The following is a 20,856-nucleotide window of genomic DNA, read 5'->3' as shown; positions in this document are numbered from 1 at the left end:
GAATAGATTGGCTATGTTTAGGAGCTCCATCACCTGGGGTGAACTCAGTCCTGTGTTAGTTCCTGTGCATGTGACAGCCTGCACAAAAACAACCTAATTGACATTGACCTTTGAAGCAATCGGATATGAAAATGTACTTTAATTGCTTCCGAGACAGATGTTCACATTGATGTTGATAAACATACAACTGATGCCGTCAGCGACTTCTCCCTCAGTCTGTTGACATCATTGATACTGGGATGACATTTGAAGGATGAGAAAGTTAAAACTTTGATTTGAATCCAATTTTATTTTTTTCAAGTACAATCATTTATGAATGCCATGTGGCTAGTATGCTTATATACATTAACAGCCAGGATCAGGAGTATCATCAGGGGGACTAGGTTACTTGGTACTACAAGAACTCCTTGGCTCTGACGACACCATCTTTGAGACAATAACAAAGCATAGTAACATAAATCACAAAGCGAACCTGTGGCTCAAAAGACGCAAACATGGAATGTGATCCTGCTGACCATAAGAAGCTGTCAACCACAACTCAAGTGATAACATGCTGATCTAAATGTGCCACCAATTCAGCTTACAGTATAAAGAAACAGTTAAGCAATACATATCGTTCCACCACTCTTCCTATCCTCTCTTTAGTGCAATCTTGGCAAGCCTCTTATGCCCAAGAGAATGTGATGAGAGAAAGGGTATTAACATGGGAAGCGATGCCTTCTAAGTATCAGTATATTGACTATGCATACAAGCACAGGAATATTCAGGGGGAATCCCCAGGTTTGATTTGTGGACTGGCTGCTCTGCCAGTGCGGGAGCAAAGCAGCTGATTAGTAGCGGTTGGGAGAGTTGCCCTTCAGGTGGTCCCAGTTGGTGTAGAGAGCATAGAGTCCTGACAGGGCCAGGCCAGCCACGCCTCCTCTCGCAGCTCCGCGGAGACCACCTGGAACACACACACACACACCAGGTGACATTTCAGTTCTCTCTCAAACAACAATGGAGTCAACACACAGACCTCAAAACATTGAGACTCATTCTTCGACTTGACTAAAAAAGGTACAAAGGTACCCAGTATACTGACTATCTGTGTGAAACACGTTGTCAACATTGGGCAACAAACGAAAGAAATACAAGGAAAGGTGTCTTTAGGACGGGGAGATTCTCTGGTATCAAGCCGTCCTGCACCTGACCATCGAGTCACACGTTCCAGGGAAACAAAAATAGAAACCTGTGTTTTCACATGCAGTACATTCAGTAGCCTATAGCCAACATTCCACTCTGTCTAATGACACATGCAATGCAAAATATCAGTCTATCAGGATGTGCTTCCAACTCTGAAAGAGGAAAACCCTAACCTTCAAAAACTTGACTTGGCCATGGCTTGTTGGCACATCGGCTCAATGCTCGGTATTTACTGCAAGTAACAAACAATGTCCTCGTCAAAGACTCACAGAAGGTAAACACAGAGAGAAGCCCTCAGTCTCACGCAGAACACACCAGTGGGAGGAGCAGCACGGCGGTCTGGCTGGTCCTTGCTCCACACAGCTGGAGGGGATAAGGCTGATAAAGTTCTGTCGAAACTGCAGCTCAAAGCGTCCACACCCGTTAGCGGGTGCTTGCCGATAAGTGGGAACATGTTGGGCATGTTGGCATTGATTAGAGAGGCTCCCCAGGCCTCAGACCCTGCTACCAAAGCTAACAGTTCCTTTGAGGGTAGCCCAGGCTTCACCCATGTGATGTGTGTCAGGTTAAGAAGTGTAACAAGCTCTTATTGTTGCCACACACACAGACACACCACTATAATTTCCAACAAAGGGACAAAAGCGTCTCAATGACAGGCTGAGACAACATTGAGTAAAACTTTTGTGTGCCTAAATTACCATTACTGTGTTCGATATGACACTGGGTGAATCACTTACAAAAACAGATCATGAATTTGACCATGAGCCGGTCTGAACTGTTTTTAAACCTGCAGCTCAGGCACCAGCACAATAGGATATAGGAGACGGCCTGAAGTTGAATAACAGGGTTAAAAACATGCAAGCTTCTCACATTGACCTCCTCAGACTACAGGACAGACTACGGGGAGGGCTCTGCAAGTCCACACGTGTTACTGGTGGTTTGGAGGACATGTTAAGTGTACAAAAACCCACAGGCTTGCAAGGTCTACTTGTGTGGCAGCAAACATCTAAATGCTCAAAAAGGCTCATTCGTTTGAATTACACCTACGAATCACTTTAATGTAACTTTATTTCAATATCATCCAGTAGTTTATTGAATCTTAATTTACTTGAAACAAGTGAGGGTCAAGATCTGATCCTTGAAACAAAAGAATTGGGGTCTTTGAGGAAGACGGAAACATGTTTCACAGTAAACGGCTGACCTCGTCAGCACATTTCACGGTAACATGGAATGAGGAAGGAAACCAGGACTGCAGCTTTAGTTTGACAACTCAGCTGCAAGTTTTTGATGACACAAACGACAGGCTCAAAAACACCATAACTGTTTACAGCTGCTCTTAAAATAAGACGTGAGAGAGAACAGATAAACAGGTCAATTTACCCTTTGAGACCTACAAATTTACTGAGTTTCATGTTTTGTGTGACTGGCCATGAAACAGTAGAGCAAAGGTAACTTTACCAGCACGTGAGGCCTATACATGAGGGTGGGGTGGGGGAGTATGTCTAACCAGGACAAGAATAGAAGGCATGCAGCCATCCTAATGAGTACACAGACCAGGGTACAGCTTGTATGACAAGACCCCCTTGCTTGATAAATGTTCCTCTCTGGTGGTATATTAGGTTGGGTGTTGCTAACCTCCTTGGTCTATCAGGCCCCCCCATCTACTCCCACTGACACAGGATACGTAATGCAACTTTCTAAGAACTCTGATTGGGCATTCCTCCAGCAGTGGCACAATGTAGGCACACAGTGTATATACAGCGTACTGCACGCGATTCGAGAAGCCGGCAAGACTCCCCTAGCTCCCCATCCTCTTGCTCACATGTCCAGACCCATGTGTCTAGCCAGGAAATGTCTGTAACTACAGCTTTCTATCGCCCGCAGACGTGTCAGCGGAATTTCTGGAGAAATCTAAACAAAGACAGAAAAAAGGCTTCCTTTTTTTTTTACCACATACACCTGTTTTAACCTGAAGGTTCACAACGACCCATAGTTGTGCTGCGACAACTTGACCCGATACAAAAACAAATAAAAAGCTTTTTATTTTAACCTTCGTGCTGTGGCGGGTGTGAGACAGCCCGAAGGTTAAAAGAAAATGCTTCACTTTATTTTTGTATGAGGTAAAGTTGTCGCAACATGTGGGGGGGTCACAATGACTGAAGGGTCACAATGACCCGAAGATAACACAATAGTTAAGCACTACAGCACGGTGTCACATTCAACCATATCGCATGGGTATCTCAATCCAAAACTCCCCAGAATCTAGGGATAAAATGGCGAAAGCTTTTATATAATCTAGAACCTTAATGTGTTCTCTCACAGCAACTTTTATTGACAGCGGAAAAGGTTTCATTATACTGCAGTGCCACACAATTCCTGGGCAGAGACATGTTTATGTTTGCACCTACACAACTGATAAGTGGCAGACAGCAACAGTTGTTAATTTCAATCATTAACAACACTCTTCCTGCTTGTATCCTCTCATCTTTGAAGGGATTTATAAAGTAATCACTGGGGAAAAGCATACACAACTTCACTCTCAGAGCAAAGCCTTACCTCTTTCTCCGAAATTACTGAAACATTTTACATTGTTTTCAAATGTGTGCCACCACTGCCACTATCTGAACAATAGGTTGTTTTCCTCCACTCATCTGAAGTGCAGCAGAAAGGGAAATATGACAGCATACAATCTCGCTTCCTGAAGGTAACAAAATAACCGGACTGTTGGGGGGGATTTTCTGCTGCCAGCTTCACATGCTCTGGTTATTCACCAGTAGAACAGTCCCACTTCTAACCTGGAGACTTGTACAGCATGCCCGTCATCGTCCCGGCAACCACCGTGTTGACGTCATCCTCAGCTCCACGAGCCTTCTCGATGACCACTCCAAACACGCTGTACAACAGAGCTGAAGGAAGAAAACAAATACACAGTCACTTCACCTATACAGCTCAGACTGTATTCAGTCAGTGCTCGGCATGAAATGCAGTATGAGCGTCGGAGACCCTGTGTGTCTGCAGAGTGACCGTCCTGGGGAGAGAGAGAGAGAGAGAGAGCTGTCACTCACCCACTGAACCAAGTGTGTTGGCCCATGTTGCTCCCTGACGTGTCACCATGTTCAAGATCCTAAAATCGGAGCATTTAAACACAATCAGAACATATGGGCGGTGCCACATATGTGTGACTACCTGTTTAAAATACACTCCCGGAATAACATTGATCATGTAAATGTATACAAGGACTATGAGTACATAACTTCAGTGAAGGTGATTCAGTCATGGTCATTTGCTTACACTGATCACATCAAATAGGGTGCCATGGTGTGATTGGTTATAAACAAAATGACTGTGGTCAGATTGCCCTTCAAACTGAACATGCAGGGCTACAGTGTGTCTGTGGCCTTAAAGACTTCGTCCTTCTGCTGTGCAGGCTCAGCTGACTCTGCAGGCCTTGACTGTGGACTTCAACCCAGGTGTGTTACAGCACGTCTGCGTGTCTGTCCACACAGCTGTGTGGATCTACAATATCATTCGATGTCAAGTGGTGAAACCGTATATCTCAGCTTACCCATTAGCAACTGTTAACATTTCAATATATTCTCGTATTAAATATGACATCACACGTATTAGCCTATTAACTTACATACATCACAAAGATATGATACAGCCAACAAGTTTCTTTGATTCTAAAGTCTTACACTATCTACCAGGGTAGAAACAGGGTCTGGGTTTCAAAATTGCGTGGATCAGTGTCAGACCATATTATCCTAGTATAACATCTCAATATGTAATAACCTAATTCTTCCAAAAAAGATAAGATAAAAATCTACCAAACAGCCTCAGCTGCCACAGACAGAATGTACTTAAAGAACCTGAGGTGTTTGAGTCCTAAAGACCTTACTACTGCAGGAGTAGGCCAAGACTACTAATCTTTAAAGTATCTACCCTGCTATTCATTTTGGGAGACTGTACTAACTAGTATTGCACCAATATCAGTTTTAAAAGAAACCAAATATAAGTTCCTAGGTCCTAACCTTGAAATGTACAACAAGGAGATCATGTATTATCTTTGCTGATGATAGGATGCAAGAAAATAGATCAAGACTGCCCTCTGCTGGATGATATCAGAATGACTAAATCTAAATTAAATAAAGGAATGATACTTACAAGCTAATTTGTCTAAAATCTCAAAAACAGACAAAAACAACTCATGAAGAAATCCAAATTTCTTTCACCTGTTTATTCGGGGAAACCCCTGAATAGACCAACAGTCTGACGCAACAGACCGCAGCGACAGTCTTGGAAAAAGAAATTGAGGCTACAAGAGGATAAAGTGTTGACTCAACTACCTTGGCTAAAATAGACCGGAAAGGCCAAGGTCAATGAAGAGATTCTACCCTCATTTTAAACAGACTTAGAAACAGAACTTACTGCACATTCCGTGGCTTCGACCATGCCATCTGTCTGGTCTCTGACAGACCCATACGCAGGCCATTTAGAGATCCAAGAACAGCACCTGGCAAACAAAAGAAATATGAACACATTGGCGTTAATAAGGGGAGAAATAGTGGAGTATGGAAATCAGAAATGGCATGGCCAAACGAGAACTTTACCTGTGATACAACAGCTTCCAATGGTGAAAAAGGCCAATTCAAACCGACCTCTGGTCTTGTTGGCCCCAGTGGGTAAAATGAACTCATCACTGTCCTATGGGCGCATTAGAAAGATTAATTGCAAAGTGTAATGGGTCCAATATGCAGTGTTCTCTCCAATTGTAATAGTTCTGCATAAATCCTATAAATTAAAACAAACCACAAACTAAGATCAAATCACATAGTGGTCAAGGTGCCCAATGGATAATGATATAATTGAACTCACTTGTATAAGATATCGAGGATCCACATTCAGATATGGTGAGATGGGGCTCATACCAGTCACTACAGATTGAGAGATTACGTTATGTGCTTTCTGTGATCGTGGTCCACCTCATACCTTACAACAACATGACATGTGAAATGTTGTATGCCAGCTTTCCAAGCTAATAAATGTAGGGCAACGTGGTCATTGCTACTTTTAATAGACCAGAAACAAAATAGTTCTACTTACAGGGCACCCCAGCGAGTTCAGTGTTAGAATATTCCGTTGAAGTTCTGCCAAATAAACTGTAGCCCCTATTGGATGCCCCTGAAGATGATTCTGGAGTTGGTGTTTTGTCCATGTTGTTTGTCTAGTTAGCTCGTATAAAGGCTGGTATCGCTAGTTAGCTCAGCTGGATAGCCAATCATGTGTGTAATCATCACAATGACGTGAGTTTCTTGTTTTACCTGACGTTGAGAGGTCAGCTAACTAACTATGTATGGTTTTAACTCACCGATAAAATAGTCAATGGTAAAGAAGTATAAATTTGCAACTGCAACTAGAAGAACTGCGCACTGGCACTACAGTGGACGTTTGAAAAAGAAAACATCACATGGTCAAATCCTGAATGTTAGTCCACGGCTATTTCATTCAGAAGTCGTAAAGGTCGTAAATAATTTCCGAATTCTGGGAAAACCAGCGTCCAGTACAGCATTTAAATATTTATATGATTACTGTTCGTATGTTTTGTTCTCAAAATGTTTGTTCTCAAATTAATCAATAATAATTTACATTGTCAGTATCAACATTACGACAGCATTTGCGACGTCTAGCGCATGCTTCTTTGTTCTATTTGTTTCCACCCAATCATAGTGTGGCTCCTTGGACGATTGTCCAATGACATTCCAGATACAGAAAAAGCCTGCGCGGAATTGGTACGTTTAACGAATTTAAAAACGTATACACAGTTTTTTAATGGTTTGACCCTCAGATGAGGAAATCCCCAATAGTTAAAGTCAGTGACTATGTGCAGCCATTGCAAGGGTTGACGTCTGGGAAGACGCTGGTTATGATCTGACAGAGGTGCGGCAGAGAATCGAGTCATATTCAGATTGCGTCGAGGGACAGGAAACCGAATAAACGTAAATGCCTGGTAAATACGCATTCAAACCACAGTACAACGTTAACATCTTAATGAAAGCATTCGCAAAACAAAAGGATAACTCAATTTGACGTATAAAACAAACTGGTTTACACTACCGATACAAAAACGTATTGGTATGCCGAATATAGTCAGCTTGGCATTTCTATTGAAAATGATTGAGGCATGCCGGTAGGGATATTGTTATCGTCAAATTCGAGTCTGGATATGGAGATTTTTTTTATTGTAAAGATTGATGACCCTGAGCGCAACGTGGGGTGTCCTAAATGACTGAATTTGTTCAAACGGAAAAGAAGCTCGCGCTGGCTGGGCAGGTTTTCCTTTCTTTTACACCCTCACGCTGCATGTGTCAGAGAGACTTGACCCTGTCAACCCGCCAATTTGATCCCCTCGTACCAATGACTGTATATTCATTGTTGCATTCATCTTAACGTTAAATGTTGCAAGAGTTCGTTGGCCTTGAGACGTGATTTGAGTAAGAAATTGAGCGAGGGATGTAAAGGATCATTTGTATATGATAAATATGGTCATGGCGGGCGGGACGTTGGAATAATATTAATAGTGCTAACGTTACCGCTTTAGACTCGTACATATGTTTGGTCTAAGCACAGGCAATGAGGAACTGCTACAGCGAAGCATGAATATTGCCCACATATTGCATTACTATAGACAAAACGATTAAATATCGATTGATATGGCAACTACTGATATTTCTAAATCGAGTGAAGAGCAGGATGACTGAAGAATCTCCACCTAGACATCTCCAGTCATCGGGCGGCCTTTTTTTCTTTTCTTTTTTTCAACAGCCTATTTAATCCCTTCCCAGAATGCATTGTGTTCGTCATCCTAGTCCTTCCACTGTATTTCCTGTTTATTGTTGTCGCGTTCTCCGGTAATTTTCTGCCTTATACAAGAATGTGGTACTGTTATCTTGGCCTAAAATAATCAATCCTTTAGTTATATTAATGGATTATGAAAATGTGGTACGTGTTGGTCAAACGAATGTGAACTGTGCACACGTAGCACTCTCCCTATTATTCTCAATGTCGCTTTCATTTCCTTCCTCTACAGATTCAAAAAGGTCGTTTGGTGTTTTCTAGGTTAGCTAGCCGACGAAAATCGATATAGTAATGAGCAAAACCTATACATTTATATTATTATGTGTTCAGTTTGTAAATGTATGTCTAGTAAATCGATGTTTCTGACTCTTTTAGACACCAGTTTGAACCTGCCTTCACATATTTCGATACTTGTGTCTGAGCTTACTTCATTCTCTCTCTTTCTCTTTTTTTTTTAGGTTTGTTGAAATATTATAGTGCTTAATCTGTAATTTGAAGAGGACTTCCAGTTGCAAAGAATCAAGGATTTGGCCCAGTTGACTACATATCTATCCAGATGGAGGACTCAGAGACCGAATTGACTTCATCTGAACCCGATGCACTTGGGGCTGATTTCATCACAGTGGAACTGGACACGCAGCCCATAGAATATGTGGTGAAATGGGCAGAGGTGGGATCAAAGTTCACAATATCCTGTGTGAAGAAGGAGGCAGATGAGGGTTCCGGCCTGATGTGTGAGGAGGTGAAGACTGAATCAGACGAAGCCTTCTTCTCCCAGTATGAGGAGGTGTACGCTGGCTGTGATGTGGCGGAGCAAAGTGTTGAGATAAAGACCGACTCTGATGAGGAGGACATCACTGAGCCTGGGAGTAGCCAGCTGGGGGATGAGGATGTGTCTGACTCTGGCACAGAGAAGGGGGACTATAACTCGGAAGACAGAAATTATCGCTGCAACTACTGTGGGAAGAGCTACAGCCATTCTTCCAGCCTGTCAAGACACCTGCAAAAGCACACAGGCAAGTCCATGATCCCTCCCGCCTCAAGGCCCAAGCAACCAGAGCCAGTTGAGACGTCCCAATTTCAGTGCGTTCAGTGTGGCTTGAGATTCAAAGGCAGCCGATCACTCGGCGTGCATAAGAAAACGCATCTAGGAAAAAGACTCTTCCCATGCAATATATGTGGAAAGGATTTTAACCACAGCTCAAGCTTATCCAGGCACAGGCTCATCCACAAAAAAGGCAAGGGTATCCCCCGTGTCCTCCAAGACATGAGTCATGTCCGCCAACCTGCCAACGCCGGCACCCGCACCAAGAAAGGCAAGAAGAAGAAGAAGCAGCTGCAGCAACAGCAGAAGCGGCAGAAGCTGCAGCGCCAACCGCAACATCAAGGCGGGGAGAAGTTCTACGCCTGCACTCAGTGCGAGATGACCTTCAAGACGTCGACGGCGCTCTCCAAACATCAGGTCACTCACGTCAGGGAGCTCTTGACCAACTACACCCAAGGCACAGACGACCTCACTAAGTCCTCCGACCTGAAGATCCGCCTCAAGCTGTGTTCCAGGGACAAGCCCAACTTCTACACCCTCTGCAAGAAGAACAAGCGGTCCAGGGCCGCCAAGCGAGCGTCCACGTCCGAGGACGAGGAGGGCCTGTTTGCCTGCAAGCAGTGCGACAAGCGTTTCAGCCACGCCTCCAGTCTGGCCCGGCACCAGCAGATGCACAAGGGGGAGAACAAGTTCAACTGCTCCTACTGTAGAAAGACCTTTACCCGCCTGTCCAACCTCCACCACCACGAGAAGTCTCATTCCTCGGAGAAGCACTATGAATGCACAGCCTGCAACAAAACATTTGTGCACTCGTCCAGTTTCTCGAGGCACAAGAAGGCCCATGCCGAGCAGGGGAGGGCGTCCAAGCTGCGCCAGAGGAAGAGGGGAGCCATAGATGAGACGGCACCGTTGGAATCAGACTCTGAGTGAGGGTAGAGGTGGTGGTTGGCTCTCCATTGTCCACACACAGTGGATGAAACTCTTGGTAATACCATAAGGGGTGAATTATTAGTTCCTCTAGGACCTTTTTTTGGACTAATATTGACATTATTCTTGAATATATGTGTGTGATAAACATTGGTTATATGCCTTCCTGCTTCATGGGATGGTCTTAGAAATAGTTTTGAGTGCAAGTTGTCTCCCCCCCTCCTCCACCCCCCCCCCCACCCCCCTCTTCCCCATACACATTCTTGTAACAAACACACACACACACAAACATGCACACACAAACAATTATTGCACTGCTGTTTGCTGCAGCCCTTGCAATGAAAATAAAAAATGTTACTTTTTTTTTTTTTTTTTTTTACTATTATTTTGTTAATTCCCTTTTGGTCATGTTTTGCCACAGGGTTCATTTGATTTTTAGGATTAAACAAAGTGTTGCTGGTATCTTCGCCAACTGTTAAGTATAGGCCTACACCACCGTCTGTGAAGTTAATCAGTTGTACCTAAACCTAAAAAATGGCTAAACAGTGCCCGTATTCCATGTTCTGTATATAACCTTGCAGAATGATTTATTTTTAATGATAGTGATGTGACAAAGGGTATACATTCAAACCTTGCCATGTGTCAAACTCAATGAAGATGTGATCTCTGGAGCTTAAGGTTTGTTAATGGTTCAGCTTCAGTAGGTTTGGTCCTCCAGATTTTATATCTGTTCATGCAAGTGATCAATGTGACAAGATCAAAACATTGACACATGGCAAAGATGATTGATTGCATCCTCAGTAAATGTGCTTAGATACATTCTTCTACTAGAAAACAATGGCAAGTGTTAAGAGAAAGGAATCCATTTGATTTAATACATTTCCTTTATCATTTTGTTTTTCTCCAGAATATAGTTATAGGTGAGAATTGAGTTTTGTTTAGGATGCTTTCATGGTTGGTTGATATTTGGATGGATTAAATTATGGAGCTACTTTTCTACTGCACAGTGTTTGGATAGGTTTACTGTGTTATACCTTTCTTTGTGAAAGTTCAGACTGTTGGTTTTAGTGTTAAAATATGAAATCCAATGGAATTGTGTATTTGATATTTGTCATTATAATCGGCATTGATTTAAAATATATATAAAGTTGTGACTCCATATATAGCCTATGTATGCATGATAAATTTAGCATAGTAGTTTACACTATATGTAGTTAGTAGATCTGCTGTGAGTGTGAGAAAAATATCACATTTGTGAAAATACAAATGATTGAGGGATTTACCAATAAGTGCTTTTTATTTTGACAAATATCCCAAAATATTCTAGGAATTGCGGATTTCATATTTTAATAAGTATTGTATTAGTCTATTATTCATTGAGGTTGTGGGGGAAGCTGCACTACTTATTTATGAATTTGGAATAAGTGTAACATTATTAATGCTAATGAATGTGATTCACAAGAATGATCATAGTTGGAACCCCTTCCTTGGTGGCTAATCCTTCCTTTTCGTCCCAGACTTTTCAGATCTTCTCTTCACAATGTCAGTCACCAACCATTCACAAAAGTAGTAACAAGTGCCCGGAAATGCTCACTCTGTCACCAAAGCTTTCAACTAACGCTTGTATACATGCATAGCCAGATGGAGTTTTGTTCATCTTTTATTTTATTTTTTCATCAAATTGTTTTGATTTGTTGATTGCTCAGTTAACCTTGTTAAATGTTAAATGTTTATATTTGCTTTACCTACGGTAAACCAGTAAGGAGAGTACTTTCTGATTCAACATTTGATCTTGTGAATACCATATACTGTTTGGAATTGGAATTTAATTGTGACCTTTAACCTCTCCGTCTGTGGATATGTGAGTATGACACCACACAGGAAGTGTCTAGTTGCACGTATCAAGCACAGACCTGGTCTGTTGTATTGACTATATTTGAAAAAGATAAATCTTGGTACTTTCCCTGTATTTTTGTTTGTGTCGGTTTGTTTGAAGAGCTAGCTAGATCCATTGTTGCTGTCAGAGCAGACTGGAAATTGGCCCAGCTTTTTGGTTTTGGTTTCCCTGTTTTCTGGCCTTTCTTCAGTGGCAAATCACCTCTTGTTGGTTGTGCAGCAGTCAAAGAATTTGATTCTGAAGCAACATATAGTTTCCTTTTTTGCTGTCGTTATTTCCTTTGTGATGCGGCGGACCTACATCCTATAGAGAGGTGTATGTTATTGTCTTGTTTGCCATTAGGGTAACTACAGTTGACATGTTTTGTCTTGCATTTTGTAATAAACCTTTCATGAAAGAGATGTGTTCCATTGCATCCTGTAATTTTAAGGGTTGGTGCAGTTGATTTCATAACTAATTGCCTAAACTTAACAAATGGAATACCCCAGTGTCTGAGATTATACAGTGAATATATTGTCATACACAGGACTATCCTAACCCTAATATTGATGTTATATAGTATCAATTTATTGTCTTCACTCAGCTTTGAGGGGCACATTCAGGGGACATCCAGTTGTGAAAACCCAATACACTGAGCTTTATGATGCCGTTTGCAGTGTAGTTTATTTTGTACGTTAGGCTATACTTATCTTACTCAGTGCTTACATATGTTTTTATTGTGTGTTTGTGTGCATTTTACTGCCATACCATAGAATAACATTTGGTTCGTGGATCATGAATTTCCCTGCAAAGAAGACCTTGCTATATAATAATGCCCTGAGGCAACAAAAAGAGACCTTTATTTGAATGTATAAAAAAAACGAAATTACCAAAACATTGAACATTGTTTTTTAAACTTTCACAAACTCAGATGCATTTTAATTAACACATTATATCAATTTAAACATGCCAAACACGTAAAATAATCTTCAGCCAGTTGATCACAATATGTGCTTCCAATGTTGCTCTCCAGAAGGGGATGTCCCGCCTCCAAATGATGCGTGATGGATGCTCCCATGTCACTGGACTGGCCTTGAACATGTTTACAAACATTGTGATTGGTAGAATTATTGTAAAAAACAAATGATAAGGGTATGGGGGTTTAAAATGGTTTGTGTTGCCTGAAAGCAGTGTTCATACCACTAGATGGCAGCATGACTCTGAATTACCACAGTAAGACCAGCCACGTAAAATATATTAAAAATTCATTTGGGGTTGTACAACAGAGAATGATGGGTGCAACCACACTCTAATTCATAGAGGATAGAGGAGAGCTATCACTGCCTGGACTGGTTGAGATTGTTTTTGTAAAAGAATAAGACCTTCGTGACCTGTAGAACAATAAGTGCAGCTTAATATTTAGGGTAATTAGCAGGTAGATCAATCAAACAAAACTCAAAATGCAAGTTGCCTCCTTCAAACATGACTGAGTGCTACTATCATTAGCTGCAATGGCCATGGAAGCTTATCAGTCACTGGTCGTTTCTTAAAATGACTGTTTACTAGAACTAATGTTCACTCCTTTTTGTCATAGGAAAAGGACATCCAATCATCATAGATCCTTAAAAAAGCAAAGTAGGTATCAATCCTCAGTCCAGCCTCCTAAAGTCACCAAAGTCATTGGTACCAGCTTAGGGAGAACCAATCTTTGACAGAGTAAAACAACACAGAAACACCAAATGGCACTTGCTCACTAAAACCTCTAGGGGGGGCTAAACTACCCAAAAAAGTGCTCTGTTAATCAGTGAGATCACTTGAGATGGAGGGATGAGAGAAATTGTAAGGCCAAAGAGAGAGAGAGAGAGAGAGAGAGAGAGAGAGAGAGAGAGAGAGAGAGAGAGAGAGAGAGAGAGAGAGAGAGAGAGAAAAGAAAAAAAATTGAGTTTCTATTAGAATTCAGGCTTTGCAGCTGTGGAGTTTCTGGGCCCTCGAAGTGAGGCAATAACATTTGCCATTGTTGCCAGGCTAGGGAGCTCAGACTTCCTGGCAACCCCAAACTAAATTACCCAGGCTTTTCTGTGGGCCTAGAAACGAGCTCTGTGTTCTGCAACAAAAAGGGCATTGAGACGAGGGGAGCGATGGCCTCCCTGGGCTCCTGAAAAGCCAACCGGGAGCCAATGAATGAAGGGCGAGGGCTCCCTCTATGAGAACGGCTGTGGGAAATGGTAGTGATGTCATTATGAATGCATCTCTGAATGTTTTTCGTTGGTTCTCTCTGCCCAAGAACAACCCCTCCTGCACCTCCCTCCCTCCCCCCCGTCCCCCCCTGCTCCCCTCCACTGTTCCCTTCCTGTCTCATTTGGACTCCACCATTGGGAGCCTACCAATGCTAAACAACTAGGGAACAAAAAAGTTAAAGCCCAGGACCTCAGTGGGGCACGGTCACCGTGGTAACGTGAAAACCGTGCTTTGGGGCGTCAGTTCCTCATTGAAATCAGTCTGGAGGAGATGAGATAGAGAGGAGAGAGAAGAGGCAGAGCAGCAGGAATTTGGACACCTTGAAAACCAATTTGTGAGCCCTCGTTTATGGGTTTTCTCTTTAAACAAAGGGAGTTTTTAGTCTGATTCAGCCTGCGCTCACTCATGGCTTGGTGTTGAGGGGCCTCGAGACCTATTCATTCACTTGCTTCATTGAATTCGGAATGCTATTTGTTACCAAATGCCAGTAAAAGACAGATAACAACCATTTGTTTCATCTTCTTAATTGTATGAAGACGATTTATAATAATTATTAAATAGATTTGTCTCCTTATGATAATACAGTGTACATCCTTATTTGGGTTTCCCGCTCTATTCAATGCACCTAACAGTCTATTCAATTCATGTCCCCCTCTCCTAGTTCATAGAATTTCAGAATACCCTTCTGGGCAGGAGGTTCAAACAAACAAAATACTAAATTCATTAAAACTTTCACACAGTAGAAAAATACAAATGCATTGTGCCAACCCCAGATAAGGGTGTTTTAATGAGGCAAAAACCAACAAATGCCAAAGGGCAAGACTGTTAGATAAGCACAGGCTAATTAGTCTCACAATCAAATGGAGCTCATTCTCTCTTATTCAGGAGATATTCACAACACATGTATTATACGTAAGTATTTAATAAAAATCTTGCCGACAACATATTGTAGAAAATGTTAAGATCACTTAATTTATGTTTATCTAACAGTGATTTATGTAATAATGTGTGAAATGTGTTTGAGCAATGGTCTTAAGGAGGTTGGTATTTTCTGACAAATTAAGTTATTAGCTGGACACAATCATTTTATTCCAGGAGAAGCGGGAGACACTTCAACTGGTACCGGGGAGACACAGACAGAGACAGAACATTTGTTCTCCAAGACATGAAGGTAAAGACTGCGGTATCGACGTGACTGACGCCAGTCAGGTGCCGCAATGCATCACTCCCCCCTCTTATCTGCCTCCAGAGAGCTGACCAGGAACCCAGCCTGGAGACAGGAAGGTCACCAGTGTTGTGGCTCTGCTCAGGTGATTCCTGGGAGACAGCTCAACACCCTCTGAGGACTCCTTCCCCTGCTCCCTGCAAGCTCCTCTTTCACCCCCCCTGCCAGGCCTGGGCTCCCAGGCCCTCCCAGAACGCCGATTACCCACTTATTAGCCCTCCCTCCTCACTGCATTATGTTACATTACAGGACTGAGAGGAGAGGTGAGGATGAGAGAGAGGGGGGGGGGGGGTGTCCCACTCCTCTAGGCTGGGAGTTGGGGATCTGTAGATCTATTTTGCTCTGTTTATCTATCCTTCTGTGTGTCACTTTCCCTGTTGTCTCGTGATTGCTCTGTCTTTCTTCCCTTCTTATGCAAATTTAGGGCCGTGAGGAGTGTGCTCTTGTCCGACTGAGCCTCAGTCTGGAGGGAGAATGTTGGACGGAGTATAAGTGGCCTTGGATTCCATAAAACTCACACACAGCACAGCTCGAACCAAACATGACCCTGAGACAACAGGACGCAACCCTGTTGTGATCACTGTATTGTTTCTGCACAACACAGGAGGGTTTCTTCCGCAGAGAGTGGCTGGAGCAATTTCCAGATCAATCTGCGCCAAGGGGGGACCAGAGCCCTGCCTTCCCTGCCTCGCATGTGTCTGTGGTGCGGCTTATTACTGCTCTTGAGCTACCGTGGGGTGAACTCCCACATTTGACTTCTCATTTCTCCGAGCTTCCACACTAAACATGCTTGACACCCGGGGAGCCTCGCAACCATTCGGAGGGCAGGCTCTCCATAATTGACGCCCCCTCCAACCCCACAGAGAGAGGAGGAGAAAGAGAGAGAGCTAGGGAAAGATTCAAGATTTGAGTCCCTCAACCCCGTTGGAGAGAAGATCTGGGAGCAGGGATTTTTTTCTAACCCTCTTCCATACAAACAAATACTTTCATGGCTCAACACCCGGTGGCGACACAAGATGTGATTTCTTCCCTCAAACAGCCGCTGGGCCCCCAGCTAGCCTTATCAGTGAGAAGCAGAGGGCCACAGCGGCCCAGCCAATTTAAGCCCTCTGATAGACATGGCAATTTCTCAGCAAAGCACGAAACGGAGGACGAGTAGAGGGAAAAAGAGAATGAGGAGGGAAAACAAGGAGAGTGGAAAGAGTTAGGGGGCTGGGGAGGGGAGGGAGGGGGCAGCTGGTTAGCACATACTAAATGTATTTGACTTCTAGTATTCATGTTTGAAAACTGTTGTTGGGTTTGAACAGACACGCTACAGGGGTAGTTCGGTGGGTTTTAAGGGTCACTCCTAGATTTGAGGGCTACAGCCCTATGGGTTGATTAGATACAGTGCCCTCCAAAGGTATTGGAACAGTGAGGCCAATTCCTTTATTTTTGCTGTAGACTGAAAACATTTGGGCTTGACATCAAACGATGAATGTGAAACCAGAGATCAACGTTTCAGCTTTTATTTCCAGGTATTTACATCAGGATCTGATGCACAAATTAGAAAATATCACCTTTTTGTTCGAACCCACCCATTTGTCACGTGAGCAAAAGTATTGGAACATGTGACTGACAGGTGTGTTTTGTTGCCCAGGTGTGTCCTATTACATACATTATTCAATCAATAAATACCACTGAATGTCTACACTCAGGTTCAGATTGGGTAAGATAGGTTTTGTCTATGCAGACTGTATTCAGAGGTGAAAACAACATGAAAACCAGAGCGCTGTCTTTGGGTGAAAAACAAGCAATTGTGAGTCTTAGAGAAGATGGAAAATCAATCAGAGCCATTGCAGAAACATTGGCCATAGCCAGTACAACCATTTGGAATGTCCTGAAGAAGAAGAAAACTACTGGTGTACTAAGTAACAGACGTCGAACAGGTAGACCAAGGAAAACATCAGCAGTTGATGACAGAAACATTGTGAGAGCTGTAAAGAAAGACCCTAAAACAACTGTTAGTGAGATCAGCAACAACCTCCAGATGGCAGGAGTGAAGGTATCACTATCTACTGTTCGCAGAAGACTTCATGAACAAAAGTACAAGGGCTACACCAGAAGATGCAAACCACTCATTAGCAAGAAGAATAGGAAGGCCAGGCTGGAATTTGCCAAAAAGTACAGAGATGAACCTCAAAAATTCTGGGACAAAGTTTTATGGACTGATGAGACAAAGATTAACTTTTACCAAAGTGATGGAAAGGCTAAAGTTTGGAGAAAGAAAGGAACTGCTCATGATCCCAAACACACAAGCTCATCTGTGAAACACGGTGGAGGTAATGTCATGGCTTGGGCCTGCATGGCTTCTTCTGGGACGGGCTCATTAATCTTCATTGAGGATGTAACACATGATGGCAGCAGCAAAATGAACTCGGAAGTCTACAGAAACATTTTGTCTGCCAATTTAAGGAAAGATGCAACCAAACTGATTGGCAGAGCCTTCATCATGCAGCAAGATAACGACCCAAAACACACTGCCAAAACAACAAAGGAGTTCATCAGGGGCAAGAAATGGAAGGTATTAGACTGGCCAAGTCAATCTCCAGACTTAAACCCTATAGAGCATGCATTTTACCTGCTTAAGAGGAGACTGAAGGGAGGAACCCCACAAAACAAACATCAACTGAAAGAGGCTGCAGTGAAAGCCTGGGAAAGCATCAAAAAGGAAGAATGCAAAAGTTTGGTGACGTCAATGGGTCACAGACTTGCTGCAGTTATTGAAAGCAAAGGATTTGCAACTAAATATTAAGTCTTATTCACTTAAATATGTTTTAAGTATATCTGTTCCAATACTTTTGATCACATGACAAATGGGTGGATTCAAACAAAATGTGATATTTTCTTAGTTGTGCATCAGATCCTGATGTAAATACCTGGAAATAAAAGCTGAAACGTTGATCTCTGGTCTCACGTTCATTATTTGATGTCAAGCCCAAATGTTTTCAGTCTACAGCAAAAATAAAGGAATTCGCCTCACTGTTCCAATACTTTTGGAGGGCACTGTATAGCCGCAATCCTGACTACCCACATGCTGCTCATCGAGGTGAGCGAGGACAGTATCCCCACAATTCCCTTTACTAAAGTCAACTAGGGGGAGGGCTGGGCATCGATTGGCCTTCCATCTCTTCCCTCTACCATACTGTGTTGTGGGATTTGGATGATTTTGTCACCCATAGGTTGAGATGCCCTTTACTTTTTCAGCCCAGGTGCCATGTTCACGTGACTGTTCCTTCAATTTTGTCAACTCGCCAGGGTAATCTCCCACTGTTGTGAAGGACGGGCTTGGCTGAATACACACTAAATCAAGAGGCAGTTCTTCAAGCTCTCAAGTTATTCTCCAGTGTGTTTGCTTTAGTCTGTGCCTCTTGGGGTTTATAAATTACTTTTTTATTGAACAATGCATATCACGTCTGGAGGCAAATTTCCATAAATTGTTATATACTGTGTAGTTTCCTAGACGATTAACAAACACTCTGGCATGTTGTATTTTCTTGAATTTCACATGAACCCCCAACACAGTATTATTTCCAACCAATCACTAAACACCTGTCCTTTTTATCTTTTAGCCTCAAGAGAGCATTGAGTGGCTATTGTTATAAAGTTCATAAACAGAGCCACTCTACCACACGATGGATTACTGTTTATACTGGTGAAAGAACATCACAAGAAAAGTTATCATCCGCTTGATCTTTCTTGTTCCAACAAGATCAGCGGTTCATTCACAGACATATTGGCCTCATCAATAAGACCGAAATGCACTGTCCCCTTTGAGATCTGGGAAACCCTTTCTAGAGTGGAAATACAACTGATCATTTTCTTTGTTTAATAGTCGTTATTGAATGTACATGTAACCATTTACTCACCACAGCCCATTCAACTTTCAACAGAACCATGTAGAGATAAGACATGGAGATAATTGAGGAGTTATTTTAATGAACTACAAAGACTCTCAAGTGAAACAAATCATGTGGCTGGTTTTGTTGTTTATGATATTCATATCTGAAAACAAGTAATTTAATGGATATATAAAATAAGATAGAAAAATACATTATAAACTTGTAACAATGGCTGCAAATACACATACTGTTTCCTCATAGGCAATTATTTGGGCATGATTACACACAATCCATGGGTTCAATAATAAGTCAAGCTTTCACAGCTTTGAGTCCTAAAAACACACTTTTAATATTCACACTCAGAGATAAACACCAAACATGAAAAATGCTGTCAAAGTGACACAATTAAAACTGACACAGAAAACAGCATGACGTGAAAGTAAATAAGAGATGTGATGTAATGCGTTATTGGTTATGATATGTCATTCACCCACACATAAATGAAGCCACTTGTTTGATACCATTTGTTGATCATCAAAAGTGTATGCAAATCAATTTGCCTTCAAAGTTTGTCCAAAAATGTAATAATACCAGTAATACCAATAATACTATTCATGATATTGATTTATATGCAACCATTGTAGCATTTTGCAACATAAACTACTGATACTGCAAATAATGGCACACAGTAAGACCCAATGGGAGACACTGACTCCCCATACACCATCATCCTGTTGCATAGTAAATAAAGACAGGGGATGCGGAGCAATGTCTGGGTGCAGTCCAGGAAGTACACACATTTCAAACCAGCCAATTAGCATGACCACACTGACCTACCACAACCACACTAACCCCTCACCTCAAATGATCACCGCAAATGTTAACTCACCAGCTGTCTGGTTAGAGAGCTCATCCTGTCATCTGTTAAACCAGAATACAGTCAAGATGGAGTACAGGCAAGAAAACGGTTTGTCGTGGGAGAAGCAGGGGGTAGTACAGTCCTGCTACACTCAAGACAGTAAAAGCTTGCAATGTCTCGTGTGTAAGGCAATTCAGACTGCCACTTGTAGCAGTGAGACAGTTGTTGATCTTCAGACTCTCTACTCTCCAACAAGACATGGGAGTAATGCAGGTCGAGACGTCCTTGTGGGTAATGCCTGTGTACATTCCTAATTGGTACTTTAATGGTGTAACTCTCCTTATCAAGATAATCAATGTCTCAGTAGCTTCAGACTCAACATTCTTTCATTACAAGGAGTCTGGGGACGGTATAAGGGCTAAAGAAATGCTCTCCTTTGGTTCTTGTACGGATGTCTGTCTGAAATCGTGCCATGATAATTTGCCTGATTCAGACTAGAAGTTGTCCAGTGGACAGTCTAGGGAGGAGGGCTACTTTGTCTAACTAATAATATATTTGTAACATTAGAAATCCACCTGCATGTCTGTGGCTTACAGGCTGTGTGTACTGGCCTGGTCTGCAGCTTGAAGGCTGATGACACATTCAAATATCAGAAACATGAGTAAAAGAAGGCACTTCGTATAGTATTTCCTCTTCAGTTAAATGCTCAACCCTAAAATGAAAAGAAAGGTTGTTTTGGTCTTTGACACCTCTTCGTCCACATAAAGA

At 42.3% G+C, this 20,856-nt stretch overlaps 2 protein-coding genes across 7 annotated transcripts; one reads left to right on the top strand and one right to left on the bottom strand.

Moving 5' to 3' along the window:
• Positions 1-274: 274 nt before the first annotated feature.
• On the bottom strand, positions 275-6,877 carry timm23b (translocase of inner mitochondrial membrane 23 homolog b (yeast)). 3 transcript variants are annotated; one of them, XM_047030003.1, is made up of 8 exons: positions 6,286-6,877; positions 6,058-6,116; positions 5,793-5,886; positions 5,611-5,695; positions 4,248-4,306; positions 3,978-4,088; positions 1,452-1,545; positions 275-943 (listed from the first exon to the last, which is right to left on the bottom strand). In XM_047030003.1, exons 1-8 carry the CDS (start codon positions 6,395-6,397, stop codon positions 721-723), a joined length of 837 nt encoding a protein of 278 aa, XP_046885959.1. In that variant the 5' UTR covers positions 6,398-6,877; the 3' UTR covers positions 275-720. The 3 variants fall into 3 exon arrangements, 2 of the variants coding, with proteins under 2 accessions (XP_046885959.1, XP_046885960.1); XR_006956780.1 differs by having other exon boundaries at positions 385-943; positions 1,356-1,545; XM_047030004.1 differs by lacking the exon at positions 1,452-1,545.
• A 202-nt stretch (positions 6,878-7,079) lies between these two features.
• Positions 7,080-12,303, top strand: LOC124473957 (zinc finger protein 135). 4 transcript variants are annotated; one of them, XM_047029739.1, is made up of 2 exons: positions 7,080-7,178; positions 8,496-12,303. In XM_047029739.1, exon 2 carries the CDS (start codon positions 8,594-8,596, stop codon positions 10,010-10,012), a length of 1,419 nt encoding a protein of 472 aa, XP_046885695.1. In that variant the 5' UTR covers positions 7,080-7,178; positions 8,496-8,593; the 3' UTR covers positions 10,013-12,303. The 4 variants fall into 4 exon arrangements, with proteins under 4 accessions (XP_046885695.1, XP_046885692.1, XP_046885694.1 ...); XM_047029736.1 differs by having other exon boundaries at positions 7,084-7,189; XM_047029738.1 differs by lacking the exon at positions 7,080-7,178 and adding an exon at positions 7,990-8,090.
• Positions 12,304-20,856: the final 8,553 nt, after the last annotated feature.

The sequence above is a fragment of the Hypomesus transpacificus genome, chromosome 11, assembly GCF_021917145.1.
Source record: "Hypomesus transpacificus isolate Combined female chromosome 11, fHypTra1, whole genome shotgun sequence".
NCBI classification, from domain to species: Eukaryota; Metazoa; Chordata; class Actinopteri; order Osmeriformes; family Osmeridae; genus Hypomesus; species Hypomesus transpacificus.
Note: the sequence above shows the minus strand (reverse complement) of the source record. Positions and strands in the feature narration are given on the sequence as shown.